At 32.7% G+C, this 18,872-nt stretch overlaps 1 protein-coding gene across 1 annotated transcript; it reads right to left on the bottom strand.

The window, feature by feature from the left end:
• Positions 1-1,618: 1,618 nt before the first annotated feature.
• On the bottom strand, positions 1,619-12,555 carry LOC113402077 (guanine nucleotide-binding protein subunit beta-2). The gene is made up of 9 exons (XM_026642200.2): positions 12,398-12,555; positions 11,600-11,745; positions 10,071-10,204; positions 6,005-6,170; positions 4,435-4,520; positions 3,976-4,091; positions 3,696-3,822; positions 2,709-2,795; positions 1,619-1,942 (listed from the first exon to the last, which is right to left on the bottom strand). The coding sequence occupies exons 1-9, from the start codon at positions 12,464-12,466 to the stop codon at positions 1,836-1,838; spliced, it is 1,038 nt and encodes a 345-aa protein (XP_026497985.1). The 5' UTR covers positions 12,467-12,555; the 3' UTR covers positions 1,619-1,835.
• Between the last annotated feature and the right edge of the window lie 6,317 nt (positions 12,556-18,872).

Raw genomic sequence — 18,872 nt, 5'->3', positions numbered from 1 at the left:
TTTTAAATAATTTAAGAATATTCTATCGAAATATAAGCATATATCTACGTTTTATGGATAAGCTACAATAACAAATTCTTATGTTTGTTCAATTTATTTCTCCCGCAGAATTAATATTCAGATATTTAAATGATACATGATGATGAGATATGAGTCTATTATCTAATAACACATTTATTATGTTAGAATAAGCGCATGAGAAAAAAAGACTAGTGGATAGTCCCCCTTTAGTACCTAGGTATGTACTACAGACTAAAACTAAAACTTTAATACCTTTAGTATGTATTTTAGTATATTTAAATTTCCGATTATTTTATACAACAAATCCTATTTACCTAACATATTATAAATAATTTATTTTTAACATTTTACCAGTGATTGATGAAACACCACAAGTTTTCTCCCTCCGACTAGCATATTGATCTATATTAATTGCACAATGTATTTAAGGTACTTAATTGGATAAATATTAATGTTGTAATACTTAAAATTGCTTCATAAATAAGCCATTATTTCTCGAAAAAAGTGAAGGATAAAAAATGGCTATTGTTGGTTATACCTAAGAGATAGACATATACCATCGCGGACTATTTTGTAGACCTTTTTAAGGTGAACTACAGTATGCATTATTTTGATCTATCTCGTAGGGTTCAGCCGGCATTTGCAATATAAGCGGAAAAAAATGTGTTTTTTTACGACATCACAATAGCAACCTCGTAAATTATCAGTGTTTCTCTACTATATTATGTATGTATTATACATATAAACCTTTCTCTTGAATCACTCTATCTATTAAAAAAAAACTGCATCAAAATGTTAAAAAATAATAAAAATAATGTTTGTATGACAATGAAGTTTATTACATGTTCAATGGGAACGGTTGTCCTTTTTGTGTAGAAGTGTTTTGAGGGTTACAATCCAGAAAAGTTACATCTTGCCGAATACGATCGAAATACTGAAAACTAACAAAACCCGGCAAACGAACTGCCTGTGTGTTGGACGGTAGATAACTTAATGTGCTACAGCGCCATCTAGCGAACTCTAAAAATGTATTGTATATAAACCTCCTCGACGACGCGACGTATGTGTCAACTTTCTATCTCTAGTCTAGTCAATCCATTTTAAAGATAATAATCTATATACCGACAACAATTGATGATAAGATATCATATTATAATAAATAATTAAAAAACGAGTTGTTAAACTTTTTTATTACATCGAAAACAATACAATATGTTTAAATATGAATACAATAAATTTACTATTGATATATTTGATTAAATAACTAAAAATATATTATAATTATTTATTTCTATAAACACAAACGTGAAAACGTGGTATGGTATCCTATAATTATTAAATTAACATAAAGTTGTCTTAACAGAACGAATAAATACATTTTTTCTTAATAAAATATTTATAATATCTATTATGAAAGCAGGAATTGTGGTTAGCGAATATGGGACAAATGTTAGAGTTTATATGATAGAGCCTTTATTTTTAAAATGAAAATCCACCTACTCTATAATTGGCGTGTTTTTTATGTCTATGAATTTAGTGGGGTTCCAATCGCCGTACAATTCTAAAATACAATACAAATTATTAAAATATACTCATTTTTATATATATACTAATTAAAAAGGCTTGATATAATTCACAGACTAAAAATAGCTATAATTGTTTACATGATAAGCTAATACATAGATTGAAATAAATCCAAATACACCTAAATGAGTTGACAGAATAATGATATTGCTATATTTTTTTCACAAGGAAATGAGATATGTTTAAACAATTTTTTTTAAGTGTTGGTAAACCTCTTCGGGTAACAAGATTCAACCCCAAACCCTCACACCCTGGTCCCAGGAGCAGCTCGCCAGTGCTATGCCGCTCGGCGCCAACGAAATAGACGTCACTCTGTTTTCGTGTCCGTTTAACGTTCCTGTTACGTTGTAAAGAATAAAATAATCAAAAGTACAATGCAACCTACTGGTTTAATCTGTGGTTTTATGTCCAATATATGCCCATAGATACAACAGTAACCTTCTATCCAATTCCAATTGAAGATGGAGCGAAGATAAACGAACCTAGATTTACGTATTCCATGCATTTGATATTTAAATGTACTACAAACAATTCTTAACAAGTAATTAATTTTACTTCTACTGTTCCGATAACAACTTCGCCGACATTCAAACGCAATTATTTCGCGAATCAATAATGAACCATAGATTCAAGGTCTCGCCCAATGATATCGTATCAATTCAATGTCAAAGTTTGTTTATATGCTATAAAATATATAAATAATTATACCTATAATATTTAAAAAAATCAAATTGTTAACGATATTTTTTTAATATCGAGACAGTAAGTAACATGCTTGTTTTATAATTTTACAGTAGGAATGAAAACACTTCTGTAAAACGAGATTAGTTTCCACAAAACTCGCCGTTTTATCATTTTTTTCTTTTATTGGCATCGTAACGACTACCAAGTCCTTGTGTCTAAATTATCTTTGAGTCAAAGCTTATGTCTTGTGGGTGACAATACTGTTACAGATTCGCTTAACTTGAAGTACAGCACTTAATTTAGAAAATATTTTTCATGTCATTTGAATAAACCAATTTCTATCTGCATCTCTTTATTTAATCCGCTTTTCAAATGTTGCGGATTTATTGCATAGTCCGATCTAAAATAAAAATGTATACCTGTATGGGCGACTTTCAGAGTATCCCAGGAATGAACAGTGTTATCGTCCGAGCCAGCGAGTAGATAGCGACCGCTAACCGACAACCCTAGTAAAGAATATTTTTATTTCAAATTTGTTATTAGATGAACTTAGGATTCAATTTGCTTGATCTGTATTAATCTGATTCAACTCAGCCATTCCAATTCAACATTTTCTTGATTTTTTTCAGCACCTTTCAGCATCTTTCAGCCCTTCAAGTCAAGCATTTATCTTAATGCAATATGCATAAAAAGAAATAGAAAACATTTTTTAATGTTTTGAAAATTGGCGTACTTTCGTCGTTTCATAATGTGCAAAGGCAGAAATTGTTCGGTAAGTGGGAAAGTGGAAGGAAATTGAGTTTTAAAGTTGCATCGTATATGCCGTCATATTCAGGCCATACTCATGAATGTAGAGAAGGTGCTGTGTGATTTTGATTGATTTAGTGAGTAAATATGGCTAAGACGAATACAATTTAAAATCAAATATATACAGGGCACTAAAATTAAATTAAATGCCTTAGTCCTTTAATTACTTAATTTATGCTAACTATTGGTAATATTTCTAAATAGTTCATAAATTTGGAAGTGTGTGCATTCCCGTGCCTGGGAAAGCACGTAAAGCAGGTCCTGCGCCTTAACTCTTTTTGCGTAGGTCTTACCGTCCCTTCGGATTTTGAAAGGGAATAGGGAGTGCACTTGCGTTTGCGGACAAACGTTTTGATTTGTTCTGCGTAGTTGGCACGACACTCTTGAGATTGGCCGCCGAGGCTAGATACAATAATAACATACTAACGTATATGGATGGGCGTGAGTGTGAGGTGTGTGTGTGACCACTTATAATTACATGCTGTTTTCCTATCGCAGGATAGGATATACTAAAGTGAAGCTTATATTAAATTATTACTCGCTTTTAAAATTTCCAATAGTACAATTATATCAACAGCTCCTTCGTTCAAAATACCAACCGCAACTAGTAAAGCCACTGGCACCCGGCGGCGTGTAGTGACCAAGTTGTTGGTCGCTGCGAATATCAAACAGTCGCGCTGTCTTATCTTCGGACGCAGTTGCAAATGCTTGACCACTAGGATGGTACTGGCAACAAAAAAATATTTATGTAAAGGTAGTATACACCGATTTCACTAAATTTATTTTTGAATCATGAGTAATTATTGGTACAAAATAATTCGTAAATGCTTTAATAGTAATTGTTTAAAATGTTTCTAATAACATCGTAAATTTCCTTACGCATACGCTGTTCACATCCGCTTCATGACCGAAGAAAGTTTGTTTTTCTTTCTCCGCTCGCACATCCCACAGCTTGCAAGTCTTGTCAACGGAACCAGTAACATAGGTCTTCATATCTGTTGAGTATAAATGTCAAAAAAGTCTTCAAGAACCATTAAATAGGGCATGGATATAGGATACGAACAAAATTAAGCACATTTTTTTAAATATTTTATATATGTTAGCCATGTCTACGACATTTGTTAAAAAAAAGTAATTTTCGGGTATTAGTCGAAGTATTTAAATTATAGGCACAATATCATTACGAGAGATAGATAAAGCGGTCTCAAGTGTTTTGGTGTAGCAAAATTTACTTTAAGATGCAAGTAGGTGTTGGCTTTTAATCAACGGATTTGAATAGAATAATAATAAGTTAGGAAAATATTAATTTGTTCTATCTATTCAAAACAAAGTACTCACCTGGTGCTAAGGATATGGTCACCACATCACCTGCGTGAGCGTCGAACTCGACTTCTCTCTTGCCGACTTCCAAATCCCAGACACAACTGCGCAATTATTTCCATGCTTTAGCGTCATTAAAGGTAATTAACGTAAAATAGGTACCTAGGTAACTATTTTTAACCGACTTCAATCGATCGATCAATTAATAGTTATTATTATTATGGTTCATGCAAAAGTCCAAAAGAGTGTGACTACTTCTTTACGAACAACTGAACGGATAAAGATGAAATATCGTACTCTTTGTCCTAAAATTCTTGCGATAAAATAATTTGATGCGGGTGAAGCTACGGGGCTCATACTCCTATTATTATTAACTAGTAGTGGAGCACTCATAATAATAGGAGTACGTAGGACAGTTACTGAGAATTATTGCCTAAACGCATCATTTCCTGGTATGCACGGTTAACAGTTTGTTAGTTCACCAATTGCAAGTGCATCAAGTATTTTCACTGTATTAAAAACCGCGTAAGCTTAACCCTTCGCAAAAACAGATTTACCTAAATATACTAACGCGGTTCCGAAATACCTTGCAATTTATGAACAGTGACTGCTCAACTCAGTATGAGAGGTTGCATACGAAGCTCATTCATACATCCCATAACTACGTTAAAATCTATTTTTTCATCTTCAGACTCTTGACACCGAATATTCCGTATGTGTTCACTTTGAGATTAACGTTTTTGTACGTACTCGTCTAGTTTTGACGAACGAACATCTTTGATATTTCAATTATATTGATGTTTCAATTGCATAGCTTTGTTCTTTGGCTTCGACAGCACGTGTATATCGCTCGTATTTGGCGGCTTTCTGGAGATTGAAAGCTCGTTCGTCTTCAGATTCGAGGGAACGTGGTATTTTCGCGTGATCTCTCATATTTTGAAGAAGCACGGTTCGTTTGTTTTCAGATTCAAGGGTAAGTGCGATTTTCACGTGATCTCTGATATTATGAGGACGCAAGGCTCATTCGTCTTCAGATTCAAGGGAACGCGCTATATTCACGTGATATCTCATATTATGAAGACGCTTGCCTCGTACGTTTTCAGATACAAGGGAACGTGATATTTCGCGTGATCTCTTATTTTCTGAAGTCGCACGACTCGTTCGCCTTAATATTCGAGAGCACGAATTTTACGTTGTCTCTCTCTTTGATCACAGAGTCTCTTTATCTTTTCGATGCTACCCTCTGTCTTACGATTCTTCCATTTTTAGCAGAGCTTATGTTACCTTTTATAATATAATAATAAGTAATAAAAACTTATTTACTTCTATGTTAACTTAATGCAAAATTAATGTCAGAACGAAGACCCGAGACGTGGTATGCTATTAGTTTTATAAACTCTATAAATTCGTTTATTATTTTATATTATTATTGATGAACGAGAATACTATGTTGTTGTGACTGCTTGGTATAAAAGCAATAATTGATTAAGTCTTCTTTCTATAAGGTTAATCCTGAATAATAAAATTATATATGTAAAGATTAAGGTACTTTAGCGGATAAAAACTTAAGGCTATAAAATATACAGACATCTTCATGTCTCCGGAGCCTGTGAGTATGTGCGTATCGTCAAGGAAACGACAGCTGCTAAGAAACCCTTCGTAACCAGCCAGCTCGCGCACCATCTTCGCTGAGCCCGTGGCGTCCCGGTTGTTAACATCATACACCGTGCACATGTTGTCCATACCGCCACATGCTAAATAAACATATAACATAAATATAATTAGTAAACTTAAGCTTCATTCAAACCTACGTAGAAATTGTCGTAGCAGTAGTATGACGTCATATTCATCACTGATTTTGTGGATTAAATGTTAAATATTATTAGGATTAATAAAAACGGCCCTTCTACAAATACGTAATCATAATAGCACCCTCTATTCTTTTCATATCAGTGTGAAACAGCAAACTCAATATGTGTTGCCCTGCACACATGTTTAATTCCATATTCCGTATAGAAACCTGACAAATAATTTAGTTGTAAGAAATTTTGTACCCGATACGCTATATCTTATATATAAAAATAAGTGGCATTTTTCGTTGTCACTTTATAACTCAAGAACGGGCTCATGTATCCAAACAAAATTTTCAGGGTTTGTTCGGACTATTTAGTAGATGGTTTATGTGAAGTTTGCACAAAATCGGTCAAGTGGTTCTTCATTTATCACATTTTTGTAACAAATGACTTCAATAAATGGCGGGTCATTTTGTTAATGGAGATTTTTTAGACGGGGAATTGTCTGTCAAATTAAAAGCAAGTATCAATTAAAAATGTGTACACTCATCCACCAATTTCAATAGGTAATACGTCTTAATTCAATTTATTATTTCCAAATAACCCATGGCATAGCATTAAATACTGGCATGTAACACAATTTCTTATTTTAAAAATGATTGAGCTGTCATTAGAAATAATACAAAAATCAGTTAAGGTGATATCAGACAGTTCATTCGAGTGAATGTTCTTTTGAGTGAATGATTCATTTTTCTTTCATTCCATGTTCACACGGCTTAGCTGGAATGACGTAAAAAAGAACATTCATCGGTAGTTTCTTACAATATGGCCGTATGAAGTCGTGTCTCTTGGAATAAGTTTAATTTGTGATCATTTGATCAAGGAGCTAAAAAAAAGAAGGAAAAAGAGCGTCGACGGTGGTGGGTGACCGTGGATTGAAGAAGAAATATATTTGGAGCTTCAGATACATTGTTGAGAAAACTAGCTGATGAAGGTCCAGAATGATATTGCAATCATCTGCGAATGGATAACAGTAAATTTGAAGAACTTCTTTTACTTGTTTCTCCATTAATAAAGAAAGAAAACACTTTAATGAGAGAGTATACCTAACCGAACAAAACTTCAAATTGTACTGAAACCTGGCTACTGGCGATAGTTTTGGAACTTTTGAGTATTTATATAGAGTAACTTGAAACACGATATCCTACTTTTTCCAAGAAGTATGTGAAAAATACAACAAAAAATTTAAAAAAAATATATATATTTTTTTATAATTCTCCAAAAACAGCAACGTATTTTGATCGTTCCACTTGAACACCATTTTGCCGCGACGTTTGACGTACCGACCGTCTGCTACAGCGTTCGAGACAAAATGGCAAAATCCGAGTGAACGTTCACTCTGTGTTCAGACTGTTCATTTTTCGTTCATTCGGAGTGAGAATGAAAGATGCCGAATGAACCGATCCAACGTCGTTGGATCAGTTCACTAATGAATTCATTCGGCACTTTTGTTTCACTTTGTATTTAGACGAGTCACTTTGAGTGAAAGATGCAAAATGAAACACGAAAATGAACAAAAAACGAACCGTCTGATTCCACCTTTAGAACATCGATTTAGAACATTTATTAAAACATTTCTTAAAAAAATATATTACTTAATTGATAGCTATTTAAAAACTATGTACAAAAATTGACACTAAACATTAATATGCGTATTAACCTACAAAATGATCCAGCTGCCCATGAGTTTTCAAAACAATTGTTAGAAATTGGTGATGGCAAAATACAAATCGACAGGACCAATGGATTGATCGCTATACCGAACAATTTTTGTACTATTGTGTAATCAATAGATGAATTGATTGAATGTGTTTTTCCGAATATTCTATAATTATATAAATCATGATTGGTTGAGAGAACGCGCCATTTTAGCACCAAATAACATTCATATCAATGCTATTCATTTTCAAATTCAAGAGAAACTGCCCGGTGTATTCACGACATATAAATCAATTGACAGTGCTATGAATCAAGATGAGGCGATGAACTTTCCAGTTGAATTTTTAAATTCTTTGGAACCGGCTGGTATGCTACCGCACTGCTTAAATCTGAAAGTTGGTTCTTTACTTATATTATTGCGAAATATTAATCCACCAAAACTGTGTAATGGTACCAGATTGACAGTGAAAAAGTTATAGCCAAATTTGATCGAGGCTACGATCTTAACTGGTAAATCTAAAGGTGAAGTTTGTTTGATACCGCGTATCCCTATGATTCAAACTGATATGCCATTCGAGTTCAAACGATTACAATATCCTGTTCGTTTATCTTTTGCGATGTCCATCAACAAGGCCCAAGGGCAAACGTTCACGTTTGTGGTGTGAATTTGGAAGAATCATGTTTTTCACACGGCCAACTTTATGTTGCCTGTTCCAGAGTCGGTCCCCCAGCCGTTTGTTTATTCACACTCAAAATGGAAAAACCAAAAATATTGTTTATCCAAATGCTTTGAATTATTTTTTTAAATAGCTAGCAATTAAGTAAATATTTTTTTTAAAGAAATGAATCGATGTTCTAACTCATTTTTGTATTATATCACTTTATACGTAGCGAAGCACGTACCGGGCCACTAGTACTAAATAATATTTTTTTGTGGTTATCGAGTGGTTTCTCACTTAAAGCTAGTTCTGGATAATTTACAACCTAGAACTAACTAGAATACCTGTTAAATGAACAAATATTCATTGCTACATTTGTACTGCTTCTCTTTGAGTAGAAAATCAAAACTCACGAATTGGAACAGAGCAAAATTTTCGCTAAACAGTCGCATTATTAAATAAGTAATATTTTATAATTTTATAGAGCTATTTGTGGTAAATTATTACAGGAATATTACATATTAGCAGTAGCTACAGTTTTAATCGTATAAATATTAATTTATACCATTAAAACGGCTTCATCCCAGCTTCGCTCGGGTAGAATAATGGTTTACATCAGTGATTCCCAAAGTGGTCCAGGTGGACCCCCAGGGGTCCACGGGAGACTTGCTGGGGGTCTACGTAGGTGTGAATAAAAAATGGGGGTCCATAAGATGTTAATGGGGGTCCACGAAAAATTATCTGCTTTTTATAGTAAAGAGCAAAAATGTAAGCATAGTTTTTAGAAGGGTCTACCTACATTGTTTTAAGTACCTAACTAAGCAGATAATATTTTAATAAGGCAAGCGACTGTTACTTTTCCAAACTTGCGTATTCGATATTACGTACAATTTCGTGTACAGACTTGCAAAGCGCTATCCGCCCGACAATGCATGCTTGTTCAGACATGAATTTGATCACCACTATAAATACTTGATGCCAAAGGTTTTTTTTTTCCTCATCAATTTGAGTGAATCACTAACAAATTAATGGATTTTTGTTGTTGAAATACTCATAGTGTTACTAAGGATAGAATTAAAAGCACTAATATTAAACAAATTTAAATAGTTCATATTTTAGTGTTTCTCTCAAACTGTGGTTACGGACACATGCTAATAGGTGGTCCACGAGAAAAATAAGTTTGGGAACTACTGGTTTACATAAACCGTTTATATTGGAGTGCAAATATAGAAAAAAGACTTGTTTTGTCTTGACCAGGAACTTTCGCAAACCTACGCTTAACAAAAACTGAGTTTTATCACAATCGGATACATTTTTTGTGAATACGAGTACATTTTCGATAAATATTTAAATATTCGTTTTTATTTATTAAGAAGAAGAAAATTAGTGATTATTATAATTAATAATAATATGCATATTTACGTAACGATTAAGGCGGTATGATCATGTATTTTTGTATAAATGTAATAAAGTAAATAATTACCAACAAAGTTTCCAGAGGGAGCGAATGCGACACTCATCACCCAGGCAGAGCGTAGCGGTATCACTTGTACCTTGTTGCCGCTCCAAGTGTCCCAGATGATAAGCTTACCATCCAAAGAACCTGTCACGCAATGCCTGTAATATTGAAATAAAACTAATCGGCAGTGGAAAGGAAGAAACATAAAAAAATCGAAAATGTCAGTTTTGGACATTAAAATTTCTTTGTTCCTTTCCTCTGACATAATGTTTTTTTTTTTATTTAATATAGTTATTTTATTTATTTTTCAAAAATTTATATAATTATACCGTATACGAAAACTGTTTTTAGTTCTCGATTATCAGATAATTTAACGCCAGAGACTAATAATAATTTCTTTTATATTGTAATTGAAGTAACAGTAACAAGAGATACGATATCTTATATCAACAAAACTAGTAATTCATTGTAATAGACTGTAAATGTTCCATTGTTAGACAAAAGCCTGCTTTCCCCTCAAGAAAACTTTATTTTGCACTCATATATTATTTAGGAAGTATGTATGTATTTTAATATATATTACCATTTTAAATTAATTTTAATTACTTAACAGGTTTTAAGCAAGCTAAACATACAGAATGCTTGACTCATATTAAATTGTACATTTTACATCATACAACTTCAAATTACTATAAGGCGATACACATATCCACGCAATGTTAAAAATATTTAATATAAAAAAGGAGAACGAGCGGATGTCATACCAACGTCAAAGGAATCCTATTAAACGGCTGCAGAGTGCATCGTATCAGGGGCGGGTATAAGTTAATATTGGTATTGGCCTTTTGCTCTCATGTATAGGATGGTATGAAAGAAAAATCGTTTTAAATATTTTTATAGTCTGTTTTGTCCATTGAAACTAGCCTTAATAATACGAAATACCTACATTCTTATATACTCGTTACGTGTATTTTAAAAAGCACTAAGCTATGGTTTAATTTTTCTTAGTTTTCAATTAATTTGAATGCAAATAACGGTGTATTGTGCAAAACAGTATGAAATTTAAAAGATCATGATAGATTAAATTTGTAATAAACATGTCGGACTTCACTGTAGCTTGCTTAAAACCGTGTAAATAAAGTTAGCCGTGCACATTCTGTACCAGCTTTGATTTTCCGCCCGTAGGACATCCTTAAATTCAATTTCCCTTTGAATCAGATTATGAAAATTGTTTCCAACTGAGGGAAATTTTCAAACGACCTAAGCGAAGAGTGATTTATTACATTTATCAAGTTAGCTGTCGCTATTGGTCTTATATAGTTATACATCGAGAATCAGGTAATTTCTACGACCTCATGCCGGCGGGCCACGGGCTTTTGCATATTATATGAAACATTTGTTTGATCTACGTTTGTTTACGCGGAGTCGGACGTCAGCGTATATTAAAAAACTATATTTACACGGCGAAGTTAAATGAATTTATAACTTTACATTTATATGGATGATTGATTTTGAATGGCGTATAAGGTTCTAATTAATTTTAAGTACTATACCTAGAGTCCCCGCTGTAGTGGACGGAGTTAACTTTATTAATATGCCCTTTCAAGGTTTTCTTAGTTATAAGACGAATCTTAGGAACATCAGCCATATCGCCACATTTTTCCGCTAGTTTAGCGTCTGCAACTTTTTCTTGTTCCGCCTGGAAGAATACCCATATTACTTATATATAAATTAATTCTGATTAAATGCGTTTTAGAAGTTAAGACGTGGCACTAACATGGTCACTATCTAGAATAGAAAATAAATTTTATTATCAGACTATCGAACGTCTTTTAAGTATTGAAAGGAAATGATAATCAATTTAACTTAATCAGTGTAATGAGGTTTTGAAATCAAAGACTATAATATAAATGTTAGGTACATAAATGAATCATCTGAAAATAGCGATACAAATTGGATTTAAGAGGCTTAAACTTAATTTTCTAAGAAGCCACATCAGTCGAATACAATCGCTACAGTTGAAATTCATATATTCTAATATTATCCCCTAAATGTTATAGGATTTATAAACAAATAATTGAGGAATAAAAAACATTTTCATAAAATATAAATTGTTAAAATATTTTAAAAAAATATATAATTCTTATTAACATATTTATTTATTTTATAATCACGATTAACGAATTTGTAAGCAATAAAAGATCGCGCGCAAAGCTAAAAAAAATAGAGTAAAAATTTTAAAAAAACGCTGCAGTGAAGAAAATCAATATACTATATAAATACAAGGCTATCACTTAAATATACCGAATTACTAGGCAATAAACAATCAATAAAATGGTTTCCATATTTACCTTCGCTTTGGCGATTATATCATTCAATTCCTTTTTGAGCGCCGCGGTCTCTGGGTCATCTTTCGGCATTTTTATAACTTACTTTGAAACAAGTCGCTTCTTTGATAGTTACTGCGATTGTGATGGAATACATGCAAGCAATCCTAATGTAATTAGTTTAATTGGATTCCTATAAAGCGAAGCTATAGATGTGCTCTACTTTGCTTGACATAATTCCTTATTTTAGTTAAAATATAAAACTATAATAATTATTTGATGATTTATCAACAACAATATTTTAGATATTTAATTTAATATTGTTAAAAATTAAGTCTTTTATGTTCTCTGTCGAAACCTTCACTTGGGAAGTAGGCATGGCTGCGGTCCCGCTCTTAATGCCGTCGGTCTTCGATTGATCTCTGTCCGGTGGAGTCAGGAGTATGACACCGACGTTATTGCGAGCACCAGCATTTTCACCTACAAATAGACATGATATTATACTGCACGTATACACGTGTGCTTGCACATACACACGTGCAGTATAATATCACCTGACAGTTGCTACCTAAGGTTCCGTTGAGGACAGCCACCGCGCCGTATTCGGCCATGAGAATATGATTATAAAAAATATATGACATTTATTAAAAATAAAAAGGCCTGGTTCGTGTTTGGTCGTCCCACCACTTAGCTTATTAACAATATTAGCATAAAATTGTAGAGCTTTGTTCAAGCCGGTCTGGGTAGGTACAACCAGTTCCTCATTACAAATATTACCACCAAAAAGCAATACTTAGTATTGCTGAGTTCTGGTTTGTAGGGTAAGGCAGCGACTGTAATTACAAGTGTAACTACAGGCACAAGGGACAAACCATCTTGAGCATTGGGCTTATGGATGGTTACTATTTCTTGCATTATCAATTTATACGGGCTGTTGTGGTCAGTTAGCTAATCAGTTAGCTTACCGTAAAGTAAGTTTTCTTAAAATCTGACCTATCGACAGACAGCTATAAATTTAAGCTAAAAATCAGATAATTCATTCGATTAATACATAAGTAACATTTGTGAAGTATTATTGGGAGTTATTTTTAGCGTTTTTGATAGTTATTTGTATACAAATAACGTTTCAAATATTTTCAAGTATATTTACGTCACTGATATATTTTTAATTTATCTGATAAGTGGCAATTAATAATTTTTAACTAATAAATTAATAGTAGTTTTTTAAGGAGAATGGTTGAAGCTTATTCTACCAATGTGCTGCTCTTCCTACTTGGTGCAGCAATCGTTCAGTCATAAAAAATCGTTCGATATATTTAGGTTTGACATTTAACCTTTGAATCCGAGGTGAATGATCACGATTGAATGATCACGATTGAATGATCACGGGATGAATAATGAGTACAAAGACATTAAGTTGTAACTAGTTTAATATATAGTAAAATATAATAATTCTTCTCATATGTACTGAATAAGTTACTGAAGAAAAGAATAGTGTAGTAAAAGTTGAAAAAACATTATATTTATTTATTTTTAAATAAATATGATATCTTACATATTACTAGTACACCTTTATTGATTTTAAAATGAACTGGTTATGACATTTAAAGGTCAGTTTGTAATTCTCATTTATGAGTGAACACGTGAATTTGATTTTGAATTGAGTAGTGATGTAACAATAATGCAAGTATGTACGTTTGACAATTATAAATTAACAGGCAGAATTGCCGTCAGTTAAGAATCCTTATTGGACGTTGTTTTGAAGTTTTAATGTCAAAGGTTGAGTGTAACGCGACTTTTACATAAGGTTTCAACATAAAACGTTTTCGGTGCAAAAATAACACAATTCTGTCACAGGTTTATTAACGATATACTTTCTTTTTATTAATAATATTCTTGAATCTTGCAACTGCCTCTGTTTTTTCATAGAACTGACTTGTATCATCGGCAGGGCAACATTTAGTTTAAATATTTTATGATGGTAGAAATTAATTAGTCTTTATTTGAGTATCTGACATTCCCTAAATGCTTTTTAAAGTCGTAACTTCAGGTTAAATTATGTACTATATTACATATTCTGAATGAAATGTAGAATTGAACATTTTTGGAAAAGAAAATAATAACAATTAAAAGCGTGTATATTTAAATTATGAACTAATTATATATAACAAGGCAAATAATCTTAATTGAAAATTTTCTATGTTATTTTGTGTAATATAGAAAAGTTAAAAATAAAATCTTATCAATATCGATATTACGTAACAACGAACTGCATCGGTGAATCCCTAGTAATTTAAAACAGAAATTGAATTATCCATTAGATTATTTATTCCATTATTATATACGAGTCATTAGCTTTTCATTATTAATGATTAGAAAATTATTTTGAACAATATTAACTAGAAACTCATAGTTAATTGATTGGTAATAATCTAAAATAATATTGTAAACTTATAGTAAAAAACTTATATAAAAAATATTAGCTAAATATATGTGTTTCAGTGACCTTAAGTCAAATTAGAAACATTGATATTGATCTTTAAACAAGCATAATCTTAATAAAAATCAAAACACCAACATTTTACAAAATAAAATTAAATACCTTTCTTACATATTAACGCATTTTTTTAATGTTACCAAAGTAGTTTCTAGGGTCTATCGACATCGCGGGAAACGCGTTGCTTATGGCTAGAGCATGAACTCTTTACATAATCTAAAACATTAGGTACTTAGTATTAATGAGCAAGCTTTTTATTTTATTGCTTCACAGTTAAGTTAAAGAACTCAATAATTTACCTTCGCATAATGTTTTCCGGGCCTGTTCCAAAATGGACGATAAAAAAGATCACTTCTAGGTCCTTTTTTATTTTTATACAAATACTACTTTAATGTGATCATGAATGTATATTATATCTTGTATTTTACATAATATGTTTTTATATTGTATTGTTCGTTAATAATCGTCGATTTATGAAGTTGACATGACAAAAGTTTTATGATAAAGTGAATATAGACTTATCCCTTTTGGAAAGGACTTATTTTAGTAATTATTAAAAACTTCAACTTTGAAGAAAAAGTTCTTTGTCTATGGAAAGGTGGGTGAGTAATAGATGGACTGGTGTGGGTGTCCTTTAAGTAGCGACGTCGGATGGGCCGGTAAATTCTAATATTTTTTTACCGGCTTGATCTGAAACCTGAACCCGGGTTTTTGGGATCTGCAGCTTTATATCCTGTCACTAGATCAACGAGGCAGGCAGACTCTATATATCATGTAAATATTAATACATCTACATCAAGCACAACGTATTCATCTAATTAGATTTACTTTGCATTGTTTTGAGAGGGACTGACTGAGGGAAATATCTAATTACACATTTAAAGTATTTAAATAACAATAATCTATAACTATTTCATGAAAGCTTTTGGTTCGTTTTCGAAATTTAGTGTTATTTAACGTCTGGGTTAAGTTAAGTGTTGAGTGTGAGTGTATTTAGATTGATAATTCTAGGCCTATGTGCTTAACTCCCAGTTCCAAGTTAACTAATACTTTAAGAAACGTGATAATCAGTTTAGTTTTCGAGTAGTCCTCTCAACTGAAATGTAAGTAAGTAAAAGGAAGTGCAATTTTAAGTTAGAACCACTGTATCGATCTATTACCACTTGCTTTTCCGCCTTTAAGCATTTTACTTGGTTGTCTACGCTTTTATTTGTTTGAAGCTAGAACCATTAAGGTATTATCAGTGTCCACAATGTTTTACAACACTGATACCTACATATAACAATCAAGTTAAATGAGCTGGAGGTCTAGCTCGGTTCTATAGATTGATTAGGTTGCCTCTCCCATAGAAATCGACACAGTGAGAAAAGTGTACCGTTCCATACACCATCAATGTCAACCGGATTTCTAAGATGTTTATTTTCTTTTTATGGCTCACAAACCTATGAAACCTGAACAAAAAGTATCGGTGTATAGCTTTAGCATAACTTGATGAGTGGATGGAACTTACCCAAAGTCGCTTGCGCAAATTAACACACAAGGCAAATAAATTAACGTTTTCTATAAACCGTCGAAATAATTTTAATATTCGTCCGATGGGCGAAAAGCCTGTTACGAAAAGCGCGTTTCTCTCATTTCATGCAAATCACGTGTCCAGCAACGAACCTACGCATTTCAAAGAGCCAAATTATATGTGATATATAATAGCAATTCATATAACCTTAAGTAAATTTTGTAAATAAATAATAAATAAATCTTAAAGTACAATTTTAATAATATTATTAAAATAATTGTCGCTCCGTACATAGCCCGAGAGTCGATGACAAAAGGAACGTGTCAGAAAACGGTCTTCGTATGAGACGGTAATGAGTTTTTTATATTATACTATCCAGTTGTTCTAGTGGTAAGGACCGGGATCTAATCCTGGGTCAGACTAACTAGTAGTTATTGGGATATAGTTGGGACCAAGATTAGGTTCGGTGAGCCGAATGGCGTTACTTTGTAATATGAGAGTGAGGTTGAGAGTGTTGTGCGCGCACGCCAGCACTGTATTTCCTGTATAATTCATTCCAGCTCTAGTCGCTTGAAAAACATATTATTGTATTTAGATTAAACATACAAACATCCAAACATAAAATGTCGCAAAAACAAACTATCTTGAATAAAGATTGTAGAAATTAAAACAAGTGAATAAATTTGAAGATATTCAGTTCAGAAAGAATAAGATACTTACAAAATAAAATCAAGTGTACGGCCATTATGACACCGCGATAAAAGAGACGTCAAAGGTAAAAACGAAAACATAAAGAAAAAATAAAGAAAAAAGAAAACAAATAAAAGAACAGCAGTACAGTAATTGATGATTAATAGCACAACTCCAACTAAAGATATGTTTTTTCTCATAATATATTTAGGCCGACGGGTATATGGGCCATACACCTTGGTAAGTGATCGCCACTAACCATAGACATTGACACTGAGAAAAATATTAACTATTCCTTAAATCGCTTGCATCGCATAGAATACTTTACCTATCTAGGGAAATAAAATACTATGTCCCCTGTGCCTGTAGTTAAAATATCTCGCTCACCTTTCATACAGGAACACAATTACACTAACTAATGCTGTTTGGCGGCAGAGGATGTGGTAATAAAACCAACCAACCACCAAATTAATAAGGCTCATGGAACAGGATTATTAGAAGGAGACCCGTATATGTATATTACCAAATTTGCAAGTTACTTAAGAAAAAATAAAAACCATTTGATAAGAAATTTACACTATAACGACAGAGAGCAGAAAAACAATCTGAAACAGGTTAAAGAAAGAGGTACTCGGTTGCTCGTTATGACGATGAACACGAACCAAACTTGTACCCAGGAAGGAGAATGCCCAGTAGCTGGTGAATATAAATCTGCATGTTTTGTCGAACAGAAAATACACTCTACTGTGGGCAAATTTTATATTGGTTATAATGATATATTTATGTATAAAGAATCATCTAGTAAATAAGGAGAAAGTAGACGTTTCGTAAATGAAGGTTTCTACTTTCACTTTTCTTTTTTTTCAATTGTTTTTTACAAAACCATTTCTAAATGTATCTCAGTCTGCATAAAATAAAGATGTTAACGATAAGACTAATCATGAAAAATTGCGTTGTGTGTTACAACAAATTCAATTACGTATATATATTGATGACATTAAGTAGCAGTAAGCTTATATTTGAGCATTTTGTAAATTAAAGCCTGACATCTTAATATATGAATTATATTTGTCAATCGGCTGAGATGGCCCAGTGAGCTGAGATGGCTCAGTGGTTAGAACGTGTGCATCTTAATCGATGATCGAGGGTTCAAACCCACGCAAGCACCACTGAATTGTCATGTGCTAAATTTGTTTTTATAATCTATCTCGTGCTCGGCGGTGAAAGAAAACATCGTGAGGAAAGATGCACGTGTCTAATCTCAACGAAATTCTGCCACATGTGTATCAACCAACCCGCATTGGAGCAGCGTTGTGGAATATGCTCCAAACCTTGTCCTCAAAGGGAGGGGAGGCCTTAACCCATCATTGAGAAATTTAAAGGCTGCTAATGTAAAAAAAATGTCAATTCATTTCGACAGTAAACGTAGCTCCTCCAGAGGTGATCAAATTATTTAGATCAGATAAATAAAAAAAGTGTGTGTTTCTATATTTCCATTTAGTGCAAACCAGTGCACTGTAATAATAACAATAACATACTCTGTCCCTCTTAGAACATGTATACAAGTACTAGTAGGTAGCTTCTCAGTGAGCGAATGTATTCAAAAATATTCATTAGCAGGTAACAACAAAAAAACAATGGCTAGTTGCAAAGAAAACTCTATTGATGTGGAACGACCCGCTATCTAACTTTCACTCAATCAAATTTCTTTTATTTTTGAATTCACGATTCTACGCTGACAAAGTGCACTTTTATCGAAGTTTTTTCAAGCGTAACGTGAAGAATCGCGGATAACGGTT

The sequence above is a fragment of the Vanessa tameamea genome, chromosome Z (genome assembly GCF_037043105.1).
Source record: "Vanessa tameamea isolate UH-Manoa-2023 chromosome Z, ilVanTame1 primary haplotype, whole genome shotgun sequence".
Classification (NCBI taxonomy): Eukaryota; Metazoa; Arthropoda; class Insecta; order Lepidoptera; family Nymphalidae; genus Vanessa; species Vanessa tameamea.
Note: the sequence above shows the minus strand (reverse complement) of the source record. Positions and strands in the feature narration are given on the sequence as shown.

What these genes read in the sequence shown, in the direction of transcription:
- LOC113402077 (XM_026642200.2), bottom strand. Translation starts at nt 12,466, where the DNA reads ATGCCGAAAGATGACCCAGAGACCGCGGCGCTCAAAAAGGAATTGAAT. An exon ending in ATATAATCGCCAAAGCGAAG is followed by an intron (nt 11,746 to 12,397) that starts GTAAATATGGAA and finishes GTATTCTTCCAG; the next exon opens with GCGGAACAAGAAAAAGTTGC. An exon ending in CACTACAGCGGGGACTCTAG is followed by an intron (nt 10,205 to 11,599) that starts GTATAGTACTTA and finishes TCAATATTACAG; the next exon opens with GCATTGCGTGACAGGTTCTT.